We start from the raw sequence: 19,348 nt of genomic DNA, 5'->3' as shown, positions 1-19,348 counted from the left end.
GCTTGTGTATGCTGTTCTTCCAGTGCTATGATTGTTTCCCAGTTTCTTTCTCCTTGGGATCCTGTGCTTTCCTCCCAGTGCCTTGGAATGCCCTCCCAGGGGCTTCATCTCTGCCTTTCACAGTCCAGCTCTTTCAAGCCCTCCTCCAGGGAAGCTTGCTTTGCTACCTTAGCGATGTTCCCTCCTTCCTTGAATCCTTTCAGATGACTGAATCATTGTGGTTTGTGTGGTGGTTACTTGATTTCATGTCCTCGGCTCCTAGGAGGCTTTTACAGTGGGTATCCCTCCAGACACCCAGTTTCTACCTTCCACACAGCTTCTGCCCTACCCCCATCCTTCCCAACACTACTAAAGTGATGAGAGAAAGAAAGGATGATAGTGATGATTCTTGTCTTCATGTAAACTGTGCTTCCTTGGCCTATTCTTTAATAACTGTATCATCCCCAGCCACCCTGGGGTAATCCTAGCGGGCAGTCAGGGCTGAGGACCCTCCCTCCTTGGGTATGGGCATCTTCTCCAGGTCTGCAGCCCATTTGCTGATGATTTTCAGATTTGAATCTCTAGCCATGAACCCTCTGTTAAGATCTGAATTTGTGTTTGCAGTATATGTGTATGTGTATGTGTGTATGTGTATGTGTGTGCATGGGGAGAGGATCTCCATGTTTATGTTCAGTAGTTGGTGCAAATCTCAGTGGTTTTAACTGAGCTAATTCTCTCATTTTGATTCTGTTCTCTACCTTGTTTTTCACATCTTATCTGTCCCATTTGATCTGAAATGTCTTAAATACTCTTCTTTGTCTTGACTTAGGCTCTCATCCTATTTTCTCTGCTTTTGGTTTCTTCCTCTGTCCTTGTCCACTGCTCTGACATTGAGTTAGGACTGGACGTGTGGTCACTTATTTCCTGGAGCCCCCAAAGGTGGCATGTAATTGCTCGAGTGCAGCACACGTGGGACTGTTTAGTCTGGTCATTGTTTGATTCCCAGCCTGTGTGGCCATGTGGGCCTGGACTGAGCCCAGGGACAGGTCTTAGGTCCCTCCTCTTACCCAGGTCAGCAGATGAGCCAGATCTTTCCATCCTGTATTAAAACAGCAGGGGCCCTGAATGTTTGTGGCTCACTTTTTAGGAAGTATTTACTTCTCCCTCTGCCAGTTAATGCTTTTGCCAATAGTCATATGTTTTGGTCTTAAGTATGTTTATGGCAGTTGTCTCGTTTAGTGATGTGAACATATATGAATGCTGAGAGAAAGTTGTTGCTTCTATGAGAATTAAGTCTGTTGCCAAATTGGTTTTCTATTGCTGTGTAACAAGGCACTGACCAGAAAATGTATCAGCTTAAAACAACTCCGTGTCCTCTCTCCTTTTCTCTGTGGGTCAGGAGTCTGGCCATGGCTTAGCTGGGTCTTCTGCTTCAGGACTCACAGGATACAGTCAAGGTGCTCACAAGTTTGCATTCTCATCTAGGGTTTTATTGGCATCCTGGTTGGCAGAATTCAGTTTGTGGGACTGTGGGACTGAGTTGTGGGCTCCTAGGAGACACCCCTCTCCATAGGCAGCTCATGGCAGTGGCTGTGGAGAGCATCTCTTCTGGATGGTCCCATCCTCTGAAGGGCTTTTACCTCACATGACCCCTAGGATAATCTTCCTTTTGATTGACTAGAAATCAGCTGATGTGAGACCTTAATTATATATGAGAAATTCCTTCACCTTTGCCGCAGAAGGAAACAAAACCTAGTCCAGGTGTGATGTCCTGTCCTATATTCGGAGGTCCTGCCCAAACTCAGAGAGAGGATTACACAGGATGTGTGTGCGCCAGGGGGTAAGAATCTTCAGGGCATCTTAGATTTGCCTACTACACATTGCTTGGGTAAAACTGAGATGCTTAAAAAAATTACTTGTACAGATTAGGAAAGAAAGAATTGATAAGGATTGGGGGAGATGTCTTGAAAGTCTAGAAGAATTATGTACTAAGATTGCTCATAAAGTACTCTTCAGTTCTTGGTGAGTCTGGAAATAGTGAATGGTTCATGAGAGTTGTGTATGTGGGATTGATGACAAGGAACAAGCTAGTGGACTTGTGAGCAAAGAAAATGCCTTGGCCTTCCATTGAAAGATGGGCAAACAGATGTGTTTGTTTTAGTGTAAAGTATCTTGTCTGTCTGAGAAGAGGGTTTCTACTGTACCTGCAGTTTTCAGAATGGATGCTTTCTCTGGGTGTTCACTGTGCCCCGACCCTTGGTCAATGACTGCTTGCTCTGGGAAACCTTTTTTGACTCCCAAATGTGGATAGCCAAGAGCACTTTTTGTGAGAATGTTATTTTGTCTTTGAATATCAGTATAGACTCATGTTTTTATTTACTATTTCAGCCTAGTATAGTTGTTATATACTTTGCTGTTCAAAATTATTCTCAATTTGGCCAGTGGAGGAGTTCCTATCAGGCTTTGAGCAGCTTTTTTGGTGCAAACCTAAATATTCCAGGCTCACTATCAAAGTTATATTTGGATTAACCTCCAGGTTATTCAAGGGTGAAGTGTACTTTTCTTAATAAACAGGTTAACTTACATGTAAGGTAAACTCAAAATCTTGCTTTCATTCACCTCTCCTGCCTTCTACCCATGTTCCCCTTCCTATAACTGATCATATTATTTGTGACTGGCTTATCTTTCCAGAGCATGTGCACACATGTGTCTTTTATCTTGTATCCTAAGCAAAACTTAGTAGGTAAAATATTATGCATGGTACCTTGTTCACTTAACTGTGTACCTTGGGGCAGTTTTCATTAAATGCTGAATGACTGAATAGTAAGTGGGAATGAGATTTTTTTTTTTTTCACATTATTCTTTAAGAATTGCATTGTGAGTATGATCACTCTGAATTTATTTTATTTATCATTACCAGCTTGCATTCACAAGAGATGGACTCTGTGGTCTGTGGAATGAAATGGTTAAAGATGGAGAAATTGTATATACTGGGACAGAAATATCACAGAATGGAGAACTTCCTCCTAGAAAAGGTAAGGGCCTTTAACTAATATTTTTCATTTTTTGAAGACCTTTATAAATTGCATTCTGTAGAAATTTTGGAATATGCTGTATGGACAGGAGTGTGCCTGAGTATAACTCACTTTTGTTTTCACTTTGGAAATGTCTAAACGATAATTAATATTAGGAGCTTCCTGAATTTTGTTGTTCTACCCAAGTTGAAGGCCTTTTAATTGCAGAGCCACCTACTGTGGTGTCCTTCCTCTGATGTCTCATTTGCAGCTTCTGGGAACTCCACTTACTGTTTTTTCTCTAAGTTTTGAAATATACCTTGCTTTGACTAACTATAAATTTGTGGTTTTTATGAGGTTGAGTGGAAATAGTATTCTGAAAGTTTTCCAGCATGACTGTCTTGTGCGTGTGTGTGTTTGTGTATGTGCACGCGCGTGCTCAGTCGTGTCTGACTCTTTGCGACTCCATGGACTGTAGCCTGGGAATATCCTCTGTCCATGGGATTTTCCAGGCAAGAAGACTGGAATGGGTTACCATTGTCTTCTCCAGGGGGTCTTCCTGACCCAGGGATTGAACCCTGTCTCTCGCGTTTCATGCATTGCCAGGCAGTCTTCTCCACTGCATTACCTGGGAAACCCCTGTGACTATCCTGTGGGAGCATATAAAACACTTTTTGGAAGCCTTTGGCCTATGGACTTTTACTGTATTTGTCTGTGCAGGGAAATATCAGTGAACACTCTTGTTGGGTGTGGGATTATGAAAACGCAGTGAAGTCAGTTGTTCTTGACTTTGGCTGGGAATCAGAATCACTGTTTAGGCTTTAAAAAGAAATGGATGCCTGTACTCACCCCAAACCTATGGAATCTGAACAGCTCGACTTGAGATCCACTGCTGAAGTTTATTTAGTCCTGCTATTTGAAAATCATCAGGATGGATAAGATTATTTTAGAAAATAGTGGAATTTCCCTGGCTGTCTTGTGGATAGGACTTCACCTTCTGATGCAGGGGGTGTGGGTTCAGTCCTAGTTGGAGAGCTACATGCCTGCAGCCAAAAACCAAAACATAAAACAGAAGCAATATTGTAACAAAGAAAGAAAGGCTTTAAAAATGGTCCACATTAAAGAAAGAAAAAAAGTAGTTACTTTTCATAGAATGAATTAGAATAGTGTCCACTTGAAAACACACGGAAAAACAATGTATCTTTTCAGTGACAGTGTCTAGCAGAGTGAGCTCATTTTTTTCCTGATATTTTATTTATATTTTATTGTGAAAACTTCCATGCACCCGCAACAACTGACAAGTCTGTACAGTGAACCACTGCACACTCATCCCCCAGATCATACTAATCTACCCTCTGTCCACTGGTGCATCTTACCTGACTCCCTTAGACACTTCATGCATATTACTAACAAGATTGACTTCAGTGTAGCTTTTTGTCTTTAGGGTAAAACTTACCCGTTATATGTTTTGAGTTGCCTGTTCCATAAGTTTCAACAGACATATTCGGTGTAACCTAAACACTCATTGGTACTCCCACTTTGAAGGTTCTCACATGCCCCTTACTGGCTCCTTCCTGTCCTCTCTACTTGTAGGCAACCATTGATCTGATTTTTCTCTGTCATGGATTGGTTTTGCCTGTTCTAGACTTTCATGTAAATAGTATCATGTAATCATGTTACATGCCTGTTTTAGTTTGTAATGATTTATTAGTATTAGTAGTTCATTCCGTATACTTTTAAAGTTTTTGTGCCTTTTCGTCCTATCCTTCCAGTATTAATGCATTAAAACATACTTCTTAAAACGTTTTTTGTGAAACAGTTCTAAAAGATACTCTGAGAAAAACTAATTACATGGAAAAATTCAAAGTCTATTTCTTATTCATTACATTTGATGAGTATTTATTGTTCTTTGTTTTTTAAAAAATATGTGGTTAGAAAGCAAAGTGTAGGGCCTCCCTGATGGATCAGTGGTAAAGAATCCTCCTGCCAACGCAGGAGACATAGGTTTGATCCCCTGTCTGAGAAGATCCCATATGCCACAGAGCAACTAAGCCTGTGCACGAAAACTAGAGTCTGGGAGCTGCAGCTACTGAAGCCTGCATGCGCTAGAGCTTAGGCTCCACAGCAAGAGAAGCCACTGAGATGAGGAGCCCTCACACTGTAACTAGGGACTTCCCTGGTGGCTCAGAGGTTAAAGCGTCTGCCTCCAATGCGGGAGACCTGGGTTCAATCCCTCGGTCGGGAAGATCCCCTGGAGAAGGAAATGGCAAAACACTCCAGTATTCTTGCCTGGAGAATCCCATGGACGAAGGAGCCTGGTAGGCTAGAGTCCACGGGGTCGCAAAGAGTCGGACACGACTGAGCGACTTCCCTTCCTTCCACACTGTAACTAGAGAGTAGTGCCCACTCGCCGCATCCAGAGAAAGCCTGTGGACAACAGCAAGGACCCAGAATGGCCAAAAGTAAATAAATTTAAAAAAATTAAAGAAAGCAAAGTGTAATTGTTCTTTATGTAGGTCCCAAATGAATAGTTTTTTCTTAACATTCAGTAAAAGTTACTGTTTTTAATGAGACATGATATATGCTTTTTGTTATGAGGTAATACTTTTTTTAATAGATAGATTTATATATGCCAAATTTCATTTTTAAGACTGTGGTCTTTTTTTTTTGGCTGCATTATATAGCAGCTTGCGGGACCAACCAGGTTTCAAACCAAGACCTCTGGCAGGGAAACTGCAGAGTCCTAACCACTGGACTGTCAGGGAATTCCCAAGATTGTGTACATTATTTTGTTGTTGTTCAGTCAGTAACACCTGTCTTACTCTTTGCAACCCCATGGACTTGCAGCATGTCAGGTTTCCCTGCCCTTCATCTATCTCCCAGAGTTTGCTCCAATTCAACATCTATTGAGTTAGTGATGCTGTCTTAACCATCTCATCATCTGCTGCCCTCTTCCTTTTGAATTCAGCCTTTCCCAGTATCAGGGTCTTTTCCAATGAGTTGGCTCTTTGCATCAGGTGGCCAGAGTTTTGAAGCTTAAGCATCAGTCCTTCCAATGAATATTCAGGATTGATATCCTATAGGATTGACTGGTTGGATCTCCTTGCAGTCCAAGGGGCTCTCCAGAGTCTTCTTCAGAACCACAATTTGAAAGCATCCATTCTTTGGCACTCAACCTTCCTGATGGGCCAACTCTCACATCCATACATGACTACTGGAAAAATCATAGCTTTGACTTTACAGAGCTTAGTTGGCCAAATGATATCTCTGCTTTTTAATATGCTGTCTAGGTTTGACATTGCTTTCCTTCTAGGGAATAAACATCTTTGAATTTCATGGCTGCAGTCACCATCCATAGTGATTTTGGAGCCCAGGAAAATAAAATCTGTCACTGCTTCCACCCTTTCCCCTTCTATTGGCTATGAAGTTACAGGACTGGATGCTATGATCTTAGTTTTTTGAATGTTGAGTTTCAAGCTAGCTTTTTCACTCTGCTTTTTACCTTCATCAAGAGGTTCTTCAGTTCCTCTTCACTTTCTGCTGTTAGAGTGGTATCATTTGCATAGCTGAGATTGTATATATTTCTCCCAGCAATCTAAATTCCAATCTGTGAATCATTCAGCCCAGCATTTTGCATGAAGTACTCTGCATAGAAGTTAAATAAACAGGGTGACAGTATACAGCCTTGTTTTACTCCTTTCCCAATTTTGAACCAGTCCATTGTTCTTATCCGATTCTGTTTCTTTTTCACCCGTGTACAGGTTTCTCAGGATCCAGGTAAGGTGGTCTGATATTCCCCCTTCGTGGATCATAACCCTTTCGTGGTGAAGGGACTTGCATAACTCAATGAAGCTGGTAAGCCACACGGTTCAGGGCCAACTGAGACAGGCAGGTCATAATGACGAATTCTGACAAAACGTGATCCATGGAAGCAGGGAATGGCTAACCACTCCAGTATTTTTGCCGCAAGAACCCCATGAGCAGTATGAAAAGGCAAAAAGATATAACACTGCAAGATGAACCCCCAGGTTGGAAGGTGTCCAAGAGGGGAAAGCAATTACTAATAGCTCTAGAAAGAATGAAGTGGCTGGGCCAAAGCTGAAATGACTCTCATTACAACTGTGGATATATCTGGTGGTGAAAGTAAAGTCCAGTGCTGTAAAGAACAATATTGGATTGTAACCTGGAATGTTAGATCTATGAATCAGGGTAAATTGGAGGTGCTTAAGCAGGAGATGGCAAGAATGAACATTGACATCTTAGCAATCAGTGAGCTAAAATGAACAGGAATGGGTGAATTGAATTCAGATAATTATATCTACTACTCTGGGCAAGAATCCTTTAGAAGAAATGGAGTAGCCCTCATAGTCAACAAAAGAGTCCGAAATGCAGTATTTGGATGCAGTCTCAGAAATGACAGGATGATCTCAGTTCGTTTTCCAAGGCAAACCATTCAACATCACAGTAAACTGAAGTCTGTGCTCCAACCATAGATGCTAGAGAAGCTGAAGTCGACCGGTACTTTGAAGACCTACAAGACCTTCTATAACTAACATCAAAAAAGATTCCTTCTTTTGTCCTTTTCACATAGAGAATTGGAATTCAAAAGCAGGAAGTCAAGGGATACCCAGAATAACAGGCAGGTTTGGCCTTGGAATATAAAATGAATCAGGGCAAACACTAACACACTGGTCATAGTAAACACCCTTTTTCAATGACCCAAGAGATGACTCTACACATGGACGTCACCAGAGGTCAATACCAAAATCTGATGGATTATGTCCTTTGCAGGCAAAGATGGAGAATTTCTATGCAGTCCACAAAAAAAAAAGACCTGGAGCTGACTGTGGCTCAGATAATGAGCTTTTTATTGCAAATTCAGGCTTAAATTGAAGAACGTAGGGAAAACCACTAGGCCAGTCAGTTAATGACCTAAATCAAATCCCTCATGATTATACAGTGGAGGTGACAAACTGATTCAAGAAATTAGATCTGGTAGACAGAGTGCCTGAAGAACGACGGCCAGAGGTTCATAATATTGTACAAGAGGCAGTGATCAAAACCATCCCAAAGGAAAAGAAATACACAAAGGCAAAATGGTTCTTTGAGGAGGCTGAGGAAGGAAGAGATATACCGAACTGAATGCTTAGTTCCAGAGAATAGGAATGAGTGATAAGAAAGCCTTCTTCAACGAACAATGCAAAAAAGTAAAGGAAAACAATAGAATGGGAAAGACTAGAGATCTCTTCAAGAAAATTAGAGATATCACGGGAACATTTCATGCAGGAATGGGCAACAAAAAAGGACAGAAACAGCAAGAACTTAACAGAAGCAGAAGAGATTAAGAAGAGGTGACAAGGATACCCAGAAGAACTATACAGGAAAGATCTTAATGACCTGGATAACCATGATGGTGTGATCACTTACCTAGAACCATACATCCTGGACTGTGAAGTCAAGTGGGCCTTAGGAAGCATAACTACAAACAAACCTAGTGGAGGAGATGGAATTTCAATTGAGCTGTTTAAAATTCTAAAAGATGATGCTGTCAGAGGGCTGCACTCAGTATGTTAGCAAAGTTGGAAAACTCGGCAGTGGACACAGGACTGGAAAAGGTCTGTTTTCATTCCAATCCTGAAGAAGGATAATGCCAAAGAATGCTTAGACTGTCGTACAGTTGTGCTCATTTCACATCTAGTAAGGTTGTGCTCAAAATCCTTCAAGCTCTACTCCAGCAGTATGTGAATCAAGAACTTTCAGATAGATGTACAAGCTGGATTCAGAAAAGGCAGAGGGACCAGAGATCAAATTGCCAAAATTCATCGGATCGTAGAGAAAGCAAGGGAATTCCAGAAAAGCATTTACCTTTGTTTCATTGACTGTGGGGACTCTTTGACTGTCTGGATCACAACAAACTGGAAAATTCTCAAAGAGATAGAATACCAGACCACCTTACCTGTCTCCTCAGAAAACTGTATACATCACATGTGATTGTAGTGTGGCTGATTATGAGAAAAATACAGATCAGAGCAGAAGTTGCTTAAATGCTCCATTTTCTTTGCTCTGTTTCCCTGGGGATTGACCATTTTCTACTGTGCACACACCAATTCTAGGATGAGTTCTTACTGTTGTTTAGCTTGTTTTCTTCACGGTTCATTTCTGGGACATAGTGGCTTTTAATAATTTGAGCTTACCTTGGAATAAACCTTCTTTTCTTCCTTTTGGAACTTTTTGATCCTACTGATGAGGAAAGAGTGCTTCCACCTAGGTAGTAAGCTTTGTGTTTCCTTTTCGGGGCCTGCCCTACAAAAGACAGGCTAGATTATAATCTTACATGTTTTTTTCAAGTGAATATTTCTTACAACCCTGTTTAGAGTTACTGTGTTTATTATTTTGAGGGAAAATAGAGGAGGGAATAGGATGTAAAGAAAGGAAAGTTAAGAGGCTAATAACAGAAACACTAAACTTAATTTTGTAATCTTTGTCAGGGGCTAACCTTCGTGTGAAGAACCTAAGTATCAAGAACTATTTCATTTATTATAAACCTTCTCAGTCTGTGCAGATAGTAGAAATATACTAGCCAGTTGTTTGCTTAGTCAGGCCTCTTAAAAAATTTTATTGCTATTTCTGTTACATTACTAATGTCATTTATGGACATCAGTACTAACTTTTTATAGTTTTTATATAGTTTTTATGAAGTTTATTTTTGGCTTTTTCTGACTTTGTATTGTGTGTTGTTTTTAGGGTTTTTTTTTTCTCTTGGTCTAGTCAGTGCTCTTTAGTTATATGTGTTTCAATTTTAAGGTCCAGAGATGAGTTTTTGATTGTCGTTTTTTTTTTTAAGAATGTGACAACTTTTCTCCTGGTTTTATAATTTCTCTGTGGAGGATGTGGCTTTTCTTCCCAAATAACTCATGATTATTTGGGCAGAAAATGCATTTGCATACAGAAGTGTTTAACAGGATCATAGAAACCCCATGATGTCACCCATAACCAGGGCGGGTGGAGTTCAGGAGTGGCGTAATCCCTGTGGTTTGTCAAGGAGACCTGGCCTGGGCCCAGGGGTGGTGGTGCAAGTGGGGCCCTCCAGGTGGAGGACTGTGAAGAACAGTGGTATATGTAGGGTGGACAGGGAGCAGCAGGTAGGGGTGGGCCAGCCTGGAGGGACATGGACTGCTCGAGTGCTCAGCTGCATCTAAATCTAGGAGAATACAGTGGACACACTCTGGGGGAACACATTTGTAAACTCAGGGTTAGAAGCTATTGCACAAAGGGCTGTGAGTGTTAGGAAGAGTAGTCAGGACTCAGTCCTCCTAGCAGTGAGAACTCAGTTGAATCCTGATTCTGTAGCCCAAGGGTTCTCAAACTCTGTAGTTCATTAGGATCACCTGGAGTCTTGGTCAGACACTGGCCTGACCAGTGTCTGGCTCCACCCTTAGAATTTATGATTTCTTGGATTTGGGGTAAGACTTGGGAATTTGCATTTCTAACATGTTTCCAAGTTCTGCTGATGACGTTTGCTTTTCAAAGAGTGTGTTGTATCTGTACAGCCAAAGTCTATTACCTTGAAGGTTTCAGAGACAGGAAGAGAGCTGATCCCGGGAAGATGGCATCAGACAGCTTTCAGAGGAAGTTGATCTGGGCTTGAGAGAGGATAGCTGTGCTGTAGTCACAGAGAGAAAGCCCAGGGTGGTAGTAAAGGGTTCAAACCTTTCTTTACTGATCAACTTTGTCAATTCTGACACATTTTTTGCAGGTTTTGTTAACTAAGGCAGATCAAGTTGACCTCAGATCTTCTATTTCTCACTTTATCTGCCAACTGATCTCTTACCACCTTGTTTCATGTTTTCGCTTAACTGGACATTTTTCTTTAAGACAGAAATTACTATCTTTCTTCCTGGATAGTAATCTTTAGCATCTTGCTTATATATTTATGTTTCTTTGCCACCATTCTTTCTGGTTTAATCTCAGCTATTCATGTGGTTGAGATTATGACTTTTATCTGAATTAAGTAGCCTCTAATTCAAATAGTGGGCTTCTCTGGTGGCTCAGTGGTAAAGAATCTGCCTGTCAGTGCAGGAGACACAGGTTTGAACCCTGGGTCAGGAGGATCCTCTGGAGAAGTAAATGGCAACCCACTTCAGTATTCTTGCCTCGAGAATCCCATGGACAGAGGAGCCTGGTGGGCTGTAGTACATGGGATCACAAAACAGTCAAATGTGACTTAGCGACTAAACAACAGATTCAGAGTGTGGTTCTACACCAATTCTGTGATTCTCCAGCACCAACTGGATGTCTGATAATTCAGTCCAGTTCTGACACTTAACTACTGGAGTTCAGTCCCCACAAATGAAGCGCTCAGTTCTCCAAGGCTGCCTCCACTTCATATGCCAGACTCAGATGGAATTCCCAGGCTACTCTCACATTTGCCTGACTGACTACAGATTTAGAGGTTTCCATGACCCTCTCAGGTTCAATGATTCCCTAGAAAAACTCAAAAAATTCAGGAAAACACTTTGTTGGTTTATTATAAATAAGACAGCTCAAAACAGCCAAGTGGAGGAGATGCAGAAAGCAAGGTGTGGGGAAGGGGCTCAGAGCTTCCATGCCTTTTCTTGGCCCTTCAACCTCCCAGCACATCTGTGTATTCACCAACCTGAAATATCCCCCACTTTTTCTGTTCAAGAGATTTTATTTAATCTGCAACCCTCTCTCTCTAGAGGTCAGGAGATGGTCCTGATAGTTTTCCCCTCTAATCACTGTTTGGTCTTTTGGTGACCAGCTCACATCATGGAACATTCTAGAGGCCCCATCCTCAGTCAGTTCCTTAGCATAAGCTCAGGTATAGTGGAAAGGAGCTTGTTATGAATATCAAAAGACACTCCTGAGTTAATTGCAAGGGTTTTAGAAGCTCTGTGCCAGGAACCTAGACCAAAGACCAAATAAATATTTTTGTTACACCACAGATAAAAAAAGTATGATATTGGTATTAAACATTTTAGCAGAGCTCTAGAGTCCACATTATAAGAGTCCCATTTTACATGTTTAATAAGCAAAAAGAATGTGCTAAGTAAGAGGTGTAAAGTTGGTTTTGCATCCTGGCATACAATAGCATGAAGAGGCAAAGGCATGTGTACATTTATTTGTTAACTTGTGCGTGGTGACTGATGATCTAGTAGTTTCTCTTAGCATTTGTACAGGATTTCACAAATTCAGTAAGTCAGTTCAGTCGCTCAGTTGTGTCCAACTCTTTGCGACCCCACAGACTGAAGCATGCCAGGCTTCCCTGTCCATCCTCAACTCCTGGAGCTTGCTCAAACTCATGTCCATTGAGTCGGTGATGCCATCCAACCATCTCTGTCATCCCCTTCTCCTCCGGCCTTCAATCTTTCCCCGCATCAGGGTCTTTTCCAGTAAGTCTTCTCATCAGGTGGCCAAAGTATTGGAGTTTCAGCTTCACCATCAGTCCTTCCAGTGAATATTCAGGACTGATTTCCTTTAGGATTGACTGGTTTGATCTCCTGGTTTGATGGCAGTCCAAGGGACTCTAAAGGGTCTTCTCCAACACTACAGTTCAAAAGCATCAATTCTTTGGCGCTCAGCTTTCTTTATAGTCCAACTCTCACATCCATACATGATTACTGGAAAAAAGATAGCTTTGACTATACAGACATTTGTCAGAAATGTAATCACAAACTGCTTTTTAATATGCTCTCTAGTTTGATCATAGCTTTTCTTGCAAAGAGCAAGTGTCTTTTAATTTCATGGCTGCAGTCAACATATGCAGAGATTTTGGAGCCCAAGAAAATAGTCTGTCACTGTTTACATTTTTCCCCCATCTGTTTGCCATGAAGTGATGGAACTGGATGCCATGATCTTAGTTTTTTGAATGTTGAATTTTAAGCCAGCTTTTTCACTCTTCTCTTTCACTTTCATCAAGAGGTTGTTTAGTTTCTCTTTGCTTTCTGTCATCAGGGTGATGTCATCTGTGTATCTGAGGTTATTAATATTTTTCCCGGCAATCTTGATTCCAGCTTGTGCTTCATCCAGCCCAGCATTTTGCATGATGTACTCTGCATAGAAGTTAAATAAGCAGGGTGACAATATACAGCCTTGACTTACTCCTTTCCTGATTTGGAACCAGTCTTTTGTTCCATGTCCATTTTTAACTTGCTTCTTGACCTGCATACATGTTTTGCAGGAGGCAGGTAAGGAGGTCTGGTATTCCCATCTCTTTAAGAATTTTCCACCGTTTGTTGTGACCCACACAGTCAAAGGCTTTGCTGTAGTCAGTGAAGCAGAAGTAGGTGTTTTTCTGGAATTTTCTTGCTTTTTTTATGATCCAGCGGATGATGGCAATTTGATCTCTGGTTCCTCTGCCTTTTCTGAATCCAACTTCAACATCTGGAAATTCATGGTTCATGTGCTGTTGAAGCCTAGCTTGAAGAATTTTGAGCATTACTTTGCTGGTGTGTGAGGGGAGTGCAATTGTGCAGTAGTTTGAGCATTCTTTGGCATTGCCTTTCTTTGGGAATGGAATGAAAACTGACCTATTCCAGTCCTGTGGCCACTGCTGAGTTTTCCAAATTTGCTGGCATATTGAGTGCAGCACTTTCACAGCATCATCTTTCAGGATTTGAAATAGCTCAGCTGGAATTCCATCATCTCCACTAGCTTTGTTCTTAGTGATGATTCTAAAGCCTACTTGATTTTGCATTTTAGGATGTCTGGCTCTACGTGAGTGATCACACCATTGTGGTTATCTGGGTCATTAAGGTCTTTTTGTATAGTTCTTCTGTGTATTATTGCCACCTCTTCGTAATATTTTCTGCTTCTGTTAGATCCTTACCGTTTCTGTCCTCCACTTCATATGCCAGACTCAGATGGAATTCCCAGGCTACTCTCACATTTGCCTGACTGACTACAGATTTAGAGGTCATTTTGCATGTCCATTTTTGCATGAACTGTTCCCTTGATATATCTAATTTTCTTAAAGAGATTTCTAGTCTTTCCCATTCTGTTGTTTTCTTCTATTTCTTTGCACTGATCCCTGAGGAAGGCTTTCTTGTCTCTCCTTGCTATTCTTTGGAACGCTGCACTCAGATGGGTGTATCTTTCCTTTTCTCCTTTGCCTTTAGGTTCTATTCTTTTCTCAGCTGTTTGTAAGGCCTCCTCAGACAATCTTTTTGCTTTTTTGCATTTCTTTTCCATGGGGATTGTCTTAATCACTGCCTCCTGTACAATGTCATGAACCTCCGTCCATAGTTCATCAGGCACTCTGTCTATCAGTTCTAGTCCCTTAAATCTATTTCTCACTTCCACTGCATAATCATAAGGGATTTGATTTAGATCATACCTGAATGGTCTAGTGGTTTTCCCTACTTCAATTTAAGTCTGAATTTGGCAATAAGGCGTTCATGATCTGAGCCGCAGTCAGCTCCTGGTCTTGTTTTTGCTGACTATAGAGCTTCTCCATCTTTGGCTGCAAAGAATATAGTCAGTCTGATTTCGGTGTTGACCATCTGGTGATGTCCGTGTGTAGAGTCATCTCCTGTGTTGTTGGAAGAGGATGTTTCCTATGACCAGTGCGTTATCTTGGAAAAACTGTGTTAGCCTTTGCCATGCTTCATTTTATACTCCAAGGCCAAACTTGCCTGTTACTCCAGATATCTCTTGACTTCCTATTTTTGCATTCCAGTTCCCTCTGATGAAAAGGACATCTTTTTTTTTGGTGGTAGTTATAGAAAGTCTTGTTGGTCATCATAGAACCATTCGGGTTCTCTGGTGTTAGTGGTTGGGGTCATAGACTTGGATTACTGTGATATTGAATGGTTTGCCTTGGAAATGAACAGAGATCATTCTGAGCAACCATCAATAGGAGAATGTTGCATCCCACCAAAAAAAGATACCCCATGTCCAAGGGCAAAGAAGAAGCCCCAATAATACCATAGGAGGGGAGAATTTGCTTTTAGAATCAAACCCCATACCCACCAGAGATGCTCAGAGGGCTCAAACAAAAACTTGTACCCACCAGGACCCAGAGACCCCACAGAGACCGAGCCAGACCTGCCTTTGAGTGTTTGACTGTCTCCTGCAGAGGCATGGGTCAGCAGTGGCCTGCTGCAGCGACAGGGGCTGTGGCTGCAGCAGACCTGGGACATGTGGCGTGTGGCATAAGCCCTTTTGGAGGAGGTTGCCATTAGTCCCCGCCATAGAGCCAAGCAGATGACCCACAAACTGCAGAACAATTATACCAAAGACATTCTCGCATTGTTAAGAAAGTTCTAGGACCCACAACAAATTTCTCAACTTGGGGATCCGGTAAAGGGCCTGAGAACCCCCAGGGAATTTGAGTTTGGAGGCCAGTGGGATTTGATTATAGAACTTCCACAGGATTTGGGAAACAAACTCTTGAAGGGCACAAACAAAACTTTGTGATCACCAGCATCTAGGAGAAAGGAGCAGTGTCCCCACAAGAGACTGAGTCAGACTTGCCTGTGAGTGTTCAGGAGTCTCCGGTGGAGATGTGGGTCGACAGTGGCCTGCTGCAGGGTCAGGAGCACTGAATACAACAGTGGGGGCCTAAGTCCGTTTGAAGGAGGTCACCATTACCACTATTACCCCACTATAGTTTGGCCTTTGTCAAACAACAGGGAGGGAACACAGCCCTATCCATCAGTAGAAAATTGGATTAAAGATTTACTGAGCGTGGCCCAGCCCATCAGAACAAGACCCAGATTCCCCCACAGTCAGTCTCTCCCATCAGGAAGCTACCATAAGCCTCTTATCAGAGGGCAGACAAGATGAAAACCACAATCAGCAAACTCACCAGACTGATTACATGGATCACAGCCTTGTTTAACTCAATGAAACTATGAGCCATGCCGTGTAGGGCCACCCAAAATGGATGGGTTATGGTGGAGAGTTCTGAGAAAATGTGGTCCACTGGAGAAGGGAATGGCAACCCAGTATTCTTGCTTTGAGAACCCTATGAACAGTATGAAAAGGCAAAAAGATATGACATTGAAAGATGAACTCCCTGGGTTGGTAGGTGGTCAATATTTTACTGGAGAAGAGTGGAGAAATAACTCTAGAAAGAATGAAGAGATGGAGCCGAAGTGAAAACAACCCTCAGTTGTGGATGTGACTGGCGGTGGAAGTAAAGTCCGTTGCTGCAGAGAGTATTGCGTAGAAACCTGGAATATTAGGTCCATGAATCAAGGTAAATTGGAAGTGGTCAAACAGGAGATGGCAAGAGTAAACATCGACCTTTTAGGAATCAGTGAATTAAAATGGACTAGAATGGGTGAATTTAATTCAGATGACCATTGTATCTACTACTGTGGGCAAGAATACTTTAGAAGAAATGGAGTAGCCCTCATCGTCAGCAAAAGAGTCTGAAATGCAGTACTTGGACGCAGTCTCAAAAATGACCGGATGATCTCTCTCTGTTCACACATTAGCTGTCAGTTGAATCAGTTTAATATTGGGGTGAATATCTTTACATTAAAGAAAAACTTAAACACTGCTTTTAAGGTTGTTGTAGTTGTTGTTTGGTCCCTATGTCCTCTCTGACTCATTTCTACCCCATTCACTGCAGCACACTAGGCTTCCCTGTTCTTCACCACCTCCCAGAGTTTGCTCAGATTCATGTCCTCTGAGTCAGTGATGCTATCTAACCATCTCATCTTCTGCCACCCACTTCTCCTCCTGCACTCAATTTTTCCCAGCATCAGAGCCTTTCTAATAAGGAGGCTTTTCGTATCAGGTGCCCAAAGTATTGGAGCTTCAGCTTCAGCATCAGTCCTTCCAATGAATATTCAGGGTTGATTTCCTTTGGGATTGACTGGATGGCAATCCAGTGTTGACGTGGACGGGATTTCCCTGGTTCTCCAGTGTTTAAAACTTTGAGCTGCTAATGCAGGGGACCTGGGTTTGATCCCTGGTTGTGAAACTAAGATCCTACATGCATGCAGCTAGGGGTGGGGAGGAGTTGACATGGATGGACTTTAGAATATCTAAGGTTAAACGTAAGTTCTGATTAAGTCAGAGGTTTTGTTCTTTGGACTAACTGAAGAAATTGAGGGAAGGTTTGTTTATTATGTTATAAATGGATTTTTTTACTGCCTCCAAATAAAGTGGTTCTTGTTAAAAAAATCTCCCCTATAGTTCTGAATATATAAACTTTTCAAAATAGATAATAGTAGAAGATCTATTTTTAATTTTTATTACAGTTTTTCTTTTCCATTATAGTTTATTACAAGATATCAAATATAGTACCCTGTACTATACAGTAGGATCTTGTTGTTTATCTAATATATCCCCTTCGGTAACCATAAGTTTGTTTGCTGTGTCTATGAATTTGTTTCTGGTTTGTAAATAAGTTCATCAATATTTATTACATTTTAAATCAACATTTAAAAATCACATTTTCTAAAAATATATTCGCTAGAAATACTGCTTTGATCCATTTTTACTTTACCTGAAACAATAATCAGACTCTGTACAATGTCTCTATAGCCACTTTGGAATAGAATTTGTCATAAAATTAAAAAAAAAAAAACCTATATAGCATAGCTAGGTAATAGCATTCAAAAGCTAACACGGAGTTTTTGGTAGAGTGAGTTTCTTCCCAGTCCTATTCTTTTTTTTTTTCTTGTCAGGGGTATTATTACTAGGTTTAGGGATGCTGTTAGGGGTATTACATAGATAAAATGAGCTAGACATAATAAATATTGCACTGTTTCGTTGATATGCAATGGAGCCAAGGGAAATTTTAACGGCCACTTCTGTGTTTGTGTTTCATTAGAAAGTTTTCATACCTAATATCTCTTAAGATTGTACTTTTTTGTAAATATAAAAAAATTTCAGTGTCATACAAAAACATGTATTGTATCTCCTTTTCAGTTCAGTTCAGTTCAGTCGCTCAGTCCTGTCTGACTCTTTTTGCAACCCCATGGACTGCAGCACACCAGGCTTCCCTTTCCGTCACCAGCTCCCAGAGCCTACTCAAACTCAGGTCCATTGTGTTGGTGATGCCATGCAACCATCTCATCCTCTGTCGTCCCCTCCTTCTCCCCCCACCTTCAGTCTTTCCCAGCATCAGGGTCTTTTCAAATGAGTCAGTTCTTTGCATCAGGTGGCCAAACTATTGGAGCTTCAGCTTCAGCCTCAGTCCTTCCAATGAATATTCAGGACTGATTTCCTTTAGGATAGACTGGTTTGATCTCCTTGCAGTCCAAGGGACTCTCCAAGAGTCTTCTCCAACACCGGAGTTCAAAAGATCAATTCTTTTTCGCTCAGCTTTCTTTATAATCCAGCTCTCACCTCCACACATGACTACTGGAAAAACCATAGCTTTGACTAGATGGACCTTTATTGGTGATGTGTCTGTGCTTTTTAATATGCTTTCTAGGTTTGTCATAGCTTTTCTTCCAAGGAGCAAGCGTCTTTTAATTTCATGTCTGTTGTCACCATCTGCAGTGATTTCAGAGCCCCAAAGAAAAAGTCTCTCACTGTTTCCATTGTTTCCCCGTCTATTTGCCATGAAGTGATGGGACCAGATGCCATGGTCTTAATTTTATGAATGCTGAGTTTTAAGTCATCTTTTTCTCTCTTCTCTTTCATTTTCATCAAGAGGGCTCTTTAGTTTTTCTTCTCTATCTGCCATAAGGGTGGTGTCATCTGCATAGCTGAGGTTATTGATATTTCTCCTGGCAATCTTGATTTCAGCTTGGGCTTCATTCAGCCCAGCATGTCTCATGATGTACTCTGCATATAAGTTGAATAAGTAGGGTGATGATATACAGCCTTAACGTACTCCTTTCCCGATTTGGAACCAGTCTGTTGTTCCATGTCCAGTTTTAACTTGCTGCTTGACCTGCATACAGATTTCTCAGGAGGCAGGGTACGTGGTCTGGTAGTCCCATCTCGAAGAATTTTCCACCGTTTGTTGTGATCCACACAGTCAAAGGCTTTGGCATAGTCAATAAAGCAAAAGTAGATGTTTTTCTGGAACTTTCTTGCTTTGTCGATGATCCAGCAGATGTTGGCAATTTCATCTCTGGTTCCTCTGCCTTTTCTGAATCCAGCTTGAACATCTGGAAGTTCTCGGTTCATGTACTGTTGAAGCCTGGCTTGGAGGATTTTGAGCATTACTTTGCTAGCGTGTGAGATGAGTGCAATTGTGTGGTAATTTGAGCATTCTTTGGCATTGCCTTTTTTGGGGATTGGAGTGAAAACTGACCTATTCCAGTCCTATGGCCACTGCTGAGTTTTCCAGATATGCTGACATGTTGAATGGAGCACTTTCACAGCATCATCTTTGAGGATTTGAAATAGCTCAACTGGAATTC

General features: G+C 41.5%; 1 protein-coding gene across 2 annotated transcripts in view; it reads left to right on the top strand.

Annotated features, from left to right (window-relative positions):
• HERC2 (HECT and RLD domain containing E3 ubiquitin protein ligase 2) overlaps positions 1–19,348 on the top strand; it is a 249,136-nt gene that overhangs the window by 10,151 nt on the left and 219,637 nt on the right. For both annotated transcript variants that reach the window (XM_081583082.1, XM_081583083.1), the window contains one exon: positions 2,900–3,014. In XM_081583082.1, coding sequence (XP_081439208.1) covers positions 2,900–3,014 — 115 coding nt within the window. The remainder of the gene's footprint in view (positions 1–2,899; positions 3,015–19,348) is intronic.

The sequence above is a fragment of the Giraffa tippelskirchi genome, chromosome 3, assembly GCF_054371585.1.
Source record: "Giraffa tippelskirchi isolate mGirTip1 chromosome 3, T2T-mGirTip1v1.2.pri, whole genome shotgun sequence".
NCBI lineage: Eukaryota > Metazoa > Chordata > Mammalia > Artiodactyla > Giraffidae > Giraffa > Giraffa tippelskirchi.
Note: the sequence above shows the minus strand (reverse complement) of the source record. Positions and strands in the feature narration are given on the sequence as shown.